This window comes from Trichogramma pretiosum, unplaced genomic scaffold (assembly GCF_000599845.2).
Source record: "Trichogramma pretiosum strain Unisexual culture from Peru unplaced genomic scaffold, Tpre_2.0 scaffold19, whole genome shotgun sequence".
Classification (NCBI taxonomy): Eukaryota; Metazoa; Arthropoda; class Insecta; order Hymenoptera; family Trichogrammatidae; genus Trichogramma; species Trichogramma pretiosum.
The window spans coordinates 261,001-269,907 of record NW_019641707.1 but is presented as its reverse complement, the minus strand read 5'-3'; the positions used below and the strand labels follow the sequence as shown (position 1 = coordinate 269,907).

Genomic DNA, 8,907 nt, shown 5'->3' with positions numbered 1-8,907 from the left:
ACGAAGACTATCTCTTTTTTAAATGCAGACAAATTCCTGTAGCGAAGAAATTCTCTTTTTTTCAAAATGCGCCGAAAAAAACCACTCATTCGATTAGTAATTCAAACTTTTCCAAAAACTTGTAATCACTAGATCTAAAAAGGCGGGCTGATTCTTATATTGAAAAATTAAAATGCTACTGTTTTAAAAAGGCGATTTTCTTCGTAGACACCATCGATATATTCTCATCGACTCCTGTTCAAAACCACGCTTTTGGATACTCATAATTGTTCATATATATAACTTTTGAACCGTTTGAGTCTCCAACTTGAAATGTTGCACGCACCTTCGTTATTAGATTATCTTTCGATTCGGTATATATTGACCAAAAAATTCGGTCAACTTCATAGTCGATTTTCGTACCCAAAGCGCGTACATAGAAGTTTCACAGCTGCTGCGGCTCCGACGGAATTTCCATATCATATATATATTGTGTGAACTTTGTTGAAATACCGCAGGGCAGTGTAAGCAGCAAAAGGGCCTATGCTGCTACGCGCGGCTGGGCTTCGAAAACCCAGCGCAGCCAACTATACGTGTACGAGTCAATTTCATTTCGCTCGTACCTCTTCGGCGAGCGAGCTTTTCTTACCTGAGTGCGGTTAAAAAATACGTGGAAAATCTTATCGAAGAAATGGCGAGCTCGCGGCTCTGGAGCAAGAATCAACGATTTCTATACACGCGCACACACCGACACGATATAAAACCGAGGCATATAAAAAAAAAGGCAGCAGCAGCCCATTCTTTCGCCTTTAATCAATCGCTTTCGATCGCGAGCGCGAAACCAAATAAAAATGTCTTATCGCGCGCGAGGCTGGAAATTGCAGCTCTCTCTCTTGTGTGTGTATATGTATGCGTACGTGTGCTGCTGCTGCTGCAGCTGCCTATAAAACCACACGCGGCGTAGACGAGCGAGAGCTGGTAAAATGTTGAAAATCAATCGAGGAAAAGCCAAGTTTGCTTGCCGACGCGCGAGATAGCTACTAGGTAAGGTGCGCTGCGGCGAAGCTCTCGAGTTTTCTTCTCGCGCGAGTAACAGTATATATAGTATAAGTAAAAGGGAAGTGTGCGAGCTAGAGCGAGCGCAGTCAAACTCGAATTGAACAGTCAAATAACATTAGCTGCTATGCGCGCACGAGGTAAATACGAAGAAAGCTTGAAATTAACGGCCGGGTTGCTGCTGCCTGCCTGCGGATTCATTCAATCGAAAGTCGAAGGCTAAATGAAGCTTAATAAGAAAACTTTTAGTGGATCGTATTATTTATTTTCCAAATCTATATATGTGGTACAATAAACGAGTTGGCAAACTTTGCACTTAATAAGCAGTAGAGACTTCTTCCTTTTATATTTTCCCATCGTATTTCGTGTGCATCTCTCTCTCTCTCTCTCTCTGTATGTTTTGTGACCTAGGCAAAATAATATGCGCGCGCGCGCGCGAACCCAATATCAAAGCGTCGAGAGGTATATACACGCTAAAAGAGCCCCTCTACACACGCGCGAATGACGATGATGAGCTTTTTAATGAATGGGAATATTGCGGCAAGTAAGAGTCAAAGTTACTAATCGAAATTAAGCGCGAGCACAACTCCGGGAGTTGCGGCGCATTCGTTTAAATTAGTCCCCCCGCGCGCGCGCGATGGGGTGACCTCGCCTGCGACTAACGCGTCTAATGGCTCTGCTGTATATAACGCGCGTGGGACGCGTTGACAAATCCTCAAAACTCGCGTTATACACAGTTTTCACGTGTGGATAGTGTACAAACATACACCCTTTTCCCAATTCATTCGTCTCTCGGTGTATAAATAACATTTCACATTTTATTGCTGCCGTGCTGTATATGATAACTCGCGAACGAGAATTTTTCCGCCCGCGAGGATATATTCGCATCGTGAATATGTATACGCAATTATTTCTCAATTATACGCAAAACAAAAAGGAACGAGACCCCGCATGATCTGCATTTAATTAGAAATTCATCGGGACCGCGCGCACCATTGCGCGCGAATTCGAAATTCTCCGGCAACGGGACGACCGGGCGAGCGAGGGGAGAGAGAGAGAGAATGCATTTCTGTACGTATAAAGCTCTTGTTTATATTCACGCGCGGCTATTATATACCGCGTGGGTGCGCGCGTACCGACTTTTATGCGCATGTACACACGGAACGGATTGGGCGAGCGGGAAAATAGCTCTGGCATCGAACCCTCGCGCCGATTTGCGTCTCTAAGTCGTCGTCGTCGTCGTCGTTGTACGGAAATATACTCGGCACACATGGAGCCCGCTCAATGACGACGACAAAGACGTTTTCCAGCTCCGACGAGATTATACCACCACCACCGCTGCTGCTGCTGCTGCTGCTGCTGCTGCTGCTGCGGAATATATAAAATTAAACACGCGCGTCTATTCGCATGCAGCAGCACTGCGGCCTGATGTGGTGCATGCACAATCGTACAGGAATGCGCATCGTTGGGCTACGGGGTTATAATATTACAGCTGCCGTCGACGACGACGACGACGACTGCGAGCGCGTGCAAAGGCAGTTTTAATTATGTACTCGCAGACGCGCGCGGTATAAAACCTTCTCTTTCTCTCTGTGCTGTTTCACCAGAGTGAGAGCCTCGAATCTGACGTTTCGCTCGATTCGCGTACTATCATAATTGTATGCGCTTCGGCTCTCGTCTTATCGTGTAATATACGCGCGGAGAGAAGAGGGGATTTTTATATGCGCGTGCGTACTTTAACTTACCTTACTTTACAATTTCGGAAACCTAATTAATTTTCAATGCCTCGATAAGTATTATTGCGCGCTCTCGCGGTGGGATTTTTCTTCCTCTTGTATCGGGAAGATGCGTAAAGGTAAGGAGGACGAAAAAAAACACTCACGACCGTAATCAAAATAATCTTCGATAATGAGAGGTAAAGTTTATACGTATATCGAGCGGACGGCGCGACTCGAGATTACACGCGAGCGTGCAGAGGGTCGAGTCGGTTTTTACGAGAGGGCATTGGTAGAACTTCGCGTTTCGTATATGAGCGAAACTGCGAAAGATACTTGGAATTCGATTGAAATTTTTGTCGCTTGCTGCTTCTATATGATTGTTTGAGATTGAAGATTTCAGGGTTATTGGTGAACGAGTGATCAATGGAAATTTGATAACTATATTATGTCTAGAAGTTTTTTTTGTATAACATATGACTACTTATTCAGAGTTATTGTTAGTGTACGAAAAATTACATGTAAATATTATACTTTCGAGTGAATGTCGAGCTATTGATAATTTGATTGCTTCTCAATCGACACGCATCAATGAACGAACGTTTTTTAGATTTGAAATACTTCAAAGTCGTAAAAAAATACACGTGCATTTTTTTTATTACTTTTCGGACCAGTTTGGGATTTGGATCAGAAATTAAAAAAAATCCAAATGTCTAAAAAGATTATGGACAAAAGCTATTTTATTGAATTTATTAGTTTATGTATAGTACAATCGGTGAGAGAAAGCTTTACGCTATCATAATAAAGTTTATAAATACATAAAAAGCTCCGAAGAAATAAAATACACAAAATTATGGAATATTTATAAATATCAAAAGATTTCATCCATTACAATTCTCATATGAATGCAAGCATATCATGTCTATGTCACGCGGTACATCTTACTCATCAAGTTATTTGATAAAATCATGTGATTTATCTTTATAAGCTTTTAAAGAATCCTTTGACCGGATGACTTGTGCTGAATCTCACATTAGAAGGGTTTTACGTGAGCATGTACTGCATTTATGTGATTTTCTATTAAACTTTTGTATCCAAATGTTTTGTGACAAATAGTACATTCAAAGGGTTTGCTCCGATCATGTACCGCATTCATGTGAGATTTGAGGTTACCTTTTTTTCCAAATGTTTTGTGACAAATGGTACATTCGAAGAGTTTCTACCATCATGTACTATATTAATGTGAACTTTGAGATGCGTTTTTAGTGTAAGTGATTTATGTCAAATATCACATGTAAAGGGTTTTCTACGATTATGTACTGCATTTATGTGAGATTTGAGAGTACTTTTGTGTCCGAATGATTTGTGACAAATAGTACATTCAAAGGGTTTGCTCCGATCATGTACTGCGTAGACGTGATCTTTGAGGTGATGTTTTTGTCCAAATGTTTTGTGACAAATGGTACATTCGAAGGGTTTCATACGAGCATGAACTGTATTTATGTGAGCATTAAGATGACTTTTGTTTCCAAATGATTTATTACAAATGTTACATTCGAAGGGTTTGCTACGATTATGTACTTCAGTTATGTGAGTTATGAGATTGCTCTTTCGTCCAAATGATTTTTGACAAATCTCACATTCGAAGGGTTTGCTACGGATATGTACTCTATTTATATGTTTTCTGATATTACTCTTTTCTGCAAACGATTTATGACAAATATCACACTCGAAGGGTTTATTCCCGTTATGTACTGCATTTATGTGAGGTTTAAGGTGAGTTTTTCGTCCAAATGATTTGTAACAAATATCACACTCGAAGGGTTTAATCCGGTCATGTACAGTCATTACATGAGATTTAAGGTGACTTTTGTATCCAAATGATTTGCAACAAATCTCACAGTCAAAGGGTTTCTTATGACCGTGTACTGTGTATAAATGAGTTTTGAGATAATCTTTTCGTCCAAATGATTTATGACAAATACTACATTCGAACGGTTTGCTGCGATTATGTACTGTATTTATGTGAATGTTGAGGTTACCTCTTGCTCCAAATAATTTGTGACAAATCTCACATTCAAAGAGTTTCATAGGAGCATGAACTGTATTTATGTGAGTATTAAGATGACTTTTGAGCCCAAATGATTTATGACAAATATCACAGTCGTAAGGTTTGCTACGATAATGGACTGTATTTATGTGCACATTTAGATGGCCTTTGTGTCTAAATAATTTATGGCACAATTCACATTCGAAGAGGTACTGTCTATTACTTCGAAGTATCCCTAACGAATGATTTTTAATACTTGCTCTTGATATATAAGTTTTTCGACTTATTTTCGTTTGACACGATGAATTTTTTTCAACAATTTCCTCAAAACTTTTTTGCTTTTTATATTCGACCAGTTTTACGGGAATTTTCATATTCATTTGACAGTTGTTATCGTAGTTAAATCCTTTTTTTATCAAAATAATTAATCTTTTCTCACTCGTATAATTCGTCGGATCCGCATTTTCTTTTTCCACATAAGGATGATGACTTTGATACTCCAATTTGCAGGCGGTTTTCGATAAATAAGGTATTTCAGGTTTAACATCTCTGCACTCAATATCTATGATTATTTTTTCATTTAACCTCTCTTGAAACGTCGCAGCCTCATTGACATGTTTTGCCTGAAATGAAAATTATGGATTAGTTTCTAATAGTGGATCGACAAAATAAAATAATAAATCTTTAAATTCACCGATGATTTACGAAACGGCACTGTTTCAGAGTTTTCGGCTTTGCAACAGTCCACCGAACTGAAAACGTAACCGTCACTGGTATTCATCCAAGTATCGTTTGGCTCTTCCTTCACCCTGAAGAATAATTCGATTGAATATGAGATGGCTTGAAAAATAATTATGCTAGTATATAGCGTACGAAAAATGTTTACCTGATTATGTCACTTTTGTTATCCATCAGTTCCTTAATTATGTATGTTCACTGGAATTTTCACGATGTGCGCACTGCACTGAGATTACATTTGAGGTTATATGTCTCGCGTACGTACGTCAATTTTAGGTACAGAGAAAAATGAGAAAATATTTGAGACAACGCCTCGAATAGTTGATACGGTCGCTCGATTTCAAGTATAGAATCTTTTTACGGAAATAATTTATAATCGCCAATTGCTCGCCGTGGAAAATAATTTCGCACTAAAGAGTGAACACATCAGACGTATATTGATGATCTGGCGGACTGTAATGGCTCCCTGGCAAAACTTTCCCCCTCTACCGTGGACTCCTTCCAAACGCAATTATTGTGAGCGCGTTTCGCTATGTTCTGTGTATGTACGCTTTACCAGTAAATTTCGCGAAAAATATGTCCCAAAAGACTCTCTGGTATATCTAGATTAAAAATTTGAAGTTAAAATAGCGATTGAAATTTTTGTCGATGGCCGCATGTACTGGACATTGATAATTGTTGAACTAAGGAAATTTTGATAGTTATATTGCTTATAGCTTTTTGATGACTCAACAGTTTCGTAAAGTTTGGTATTGTCACGTAATTTTTCTTCCACTGTAACGAAAAAAATAACTGTAGGAAAAATACCTATCAAAATTCCCATTGCTCGTGCGCTCTCCTACGTTCCTGGGACGTCGATGAGCAATTATCAACGTCCATTACTCGCGTCGAGTGACAAACATTTTAATTGCGATTTTAGCCTCGAATTTAAAGATATTTTTTCAATGGCTATTCATACTACGTGTTCACGAAAGAGAAAACTTTGAAACGATCGCGCACCGATCGTCGCAGCCGTTGAAATATAATAAGGAGTACACACATCTGAACCGCAAATTAGCTTCATTACGGGACGAGTTCATGCGATATTACACGCCAACGAGCTCTCGTTATCAAAATACACGAATGTACGAAATTACCGCTGCAATACGAGAAAATTATTGCATGAAATCTCAGCAGCCTGAGATTTTCCCGAAAAGCGGGAGAAACAAAAAGAGAAAAAAAAAGTAGATGAAACACATTTTGACCGCGGGTTATATATACGTTCATTATGCGTTCGAAAAAACTTTTTCGCCGCCGCTGCTGCTACGCGATATCGAGTGTCTCGTTAAATATTGCAGTTAAATTCTCTTCTCCTCGCTGCGCAGTAGGCGAATATATTACACGAGCTTACACCGCAGCTCGCTCAAAGGCGCGTGCGTACGTATATAGTTCCTCTCTCTCTCTCTCTCACTCTCTTTGGGCTAAATCGAGCTCTTCGACAAAGGGAATCGTTAATTCGCTTAGACGCAGTAGGTAATGCATATATAGATATAGATGTATATTATGCACCATGGCGAAGTCGCGCGCGGTGTAATGCATAATGTAAGGTGGAGTACAGTGCCTATATATGCGACTCAAAAGGATATTGGCGCGCGCCGTGGGACGCGGCCGCGGTCTCGGTCCATATTATATATAATACCGTCTTGATAAAACGCCATATACCGTTCGGAGTCTGCATATATCGAGACTTGGTAATCACTGCCTACATATATACTTGGACATTTCGTTCGCTATAGTTTTAGAAGAAAAAAGAATTTTTTTTCCTTCGAACTCGCGTGCACGCGCGATCGGTTCGGACTGCAGTCGACTGCTGCTACTACGTCCTCAGGGGGTATGAGAGAGCGAACTTGCAGCGGCAGCAGCATCGCAAAGCTAAAATACAAGCTCTCTCTCTTTCTTTCTTCCTCTGTCTCTCGAGTCTTCGGAAATTATTCGAACAAACTCTTCCCGCAGCAGCAGCAGCGGCAGCAGCAACGAGATAAAAAGTGAATTTTCTTTTACGTATACAGCAAGTCGTACGGAATTTTCTTCTTCTTCGTTCTCCTCTGTCTCGAGCGCTTTGTGTCGATCGCTGGGTACTACTCTATACCCAGAGCAGTCCGCCTCTTTCCCTCCTTTCTTTCTTTTTTCTCTCTCTCTCTCTCTTACGTACCGTAACACGAGTTTGAACTCTAACTGATTCCGCTGTTTCCGATGTTCGACGCTCGGCGACGACCTTTTGCCGGGCGCATCCTTGGGACTCCCGCGCTATATATATACGTACTTACGGACTATATCTATACTTACTGACTGCCTCCGACGACGACGGAGCTTTAGGTAGTGTATGTCCCTCTCGACTAGGGATGGGCGTGTGTGCGAAACTTAAAGAAGTTGAGTAAATATTTGATGCAATTTTTTTTCCTCGTCACCGTCGCGTTGGATTCTCCTTTCTCTCTCTGCTTTTTTCCGCGCGTTCGCTATACCGTTAGCGCGCGCGAATTCGAGAACATAACACTGCGCATATCCAGCGTGATGTGTATATTTTATTTACACCCTTGATTTTATATATATGCTGCGCTGTATACGACAGACAATGAACGAGCTAACGCAGGGATGGGCGTAACGTATATATAGAGTATTTATATGGGGCCCCGATAGACATCTGCGTCTCGAGTCGTTTCCTATATATAACTCGAAGAGAAAGAGCGAGGAGCTCCAAGGACAATTTTCCGAGTGTGCCGTTTAAGTGATCGAAAAGCGCGATAGACACCTGCTCCTGCCTTCGGCTTTTTGTCCCACTGCTACTCCGTTGTATAATACACCCTGTCGCATAGCAGCAGCAGCAGTAGTCGTTCATCGGCAATTTCGCTCGAGTGACGTAACTACATGTACCGCACACGCGCATCACATGTATACGAATGAGCGTTATATATCGTAAATAGGCGCGCGAGCTTGCGTTAAGAAGCTCCGGCTGCTGTGTTATATATAATAATAATGATACAGAACAGCAACCAGTCGTAGTTGAATACGTTTTCACGAAAGCGCGCACAGATGATATTATTATATACGTATAGAGAGAGACGGCAATTTTCGCTCGAACGGACGGACTCCTAGACTACGACGTGTGTGTGTTGTGTACGTACGTATACGTATACCGGCATGGCCTGATTTACGAGGCTTTTATTACTCGGCAATGCTTACATACACCCGCGCACGTATATAACAAACGTCGCGCGCGCAAACACTACAGCGTGCAGAGGGTCGTATTTGCCGTAGAGGTCTTTGTTACATACACGTCTGTGCGTTATTCGTCGAAGAAGGAGCCTGCAATAGCCACACCACACGTATACG

The 8,907-nt window shown here is 41.1% G+C and overlaps 1 protein-coding gene across 1 annotated transcript; it reads right to left on the bottom strand.

The window, feature by feature from the left end:
* Nucleotides 1–3,996: 3,996 nt before the first annotated feature.
* Nucleotides 3,997–5,712, bottom strand: LOC106659699 (zinc finger protein OZF-like). The gene is made up of 4 exons (XM_023463104.1): nucleotides 5,687–5,712; nucleotides 5,495–5,609; nucleotides 4,239–5,423; nucleotides 3,997–4,130 (listed from the first exon to the last, which is right to left on the bottom strand). The coding sequence occupies exons 1-4, from the start codon at nucleotides 5,710–5,712 to the stop codon at nucleotides 4,032–4,034; spliced, it is 1,425 nt and encodes a 474-aa protein (XP_023318872.1). The 3' UTR covers nucleotides 3,997–4,031.
* Nucleotides 5,713–8,907: the final 3,195 nt, after the last annotated feature.

Coding starts and splice junctions, on each gene's coding strand:
- LOC106659699 (XM_023463104.1), bottom strand. CDS start 5,712: ATGGATAACAAAAGTGACATAATCAG. Junction 5,424..5,494: donor TGCCGTTTCGTAAATCATCG/GTGAATTTAAAG, acceptor TTTTCATTTCAG/GCAAAACATGTCAATGAGGC. Junction 4,131..4,238: donor CTCACATAAATACAGTTCAT/GCTCGTATGAAA, acceptor AAACCCTTTGAA/TGTACTATTTGTCACAAATC.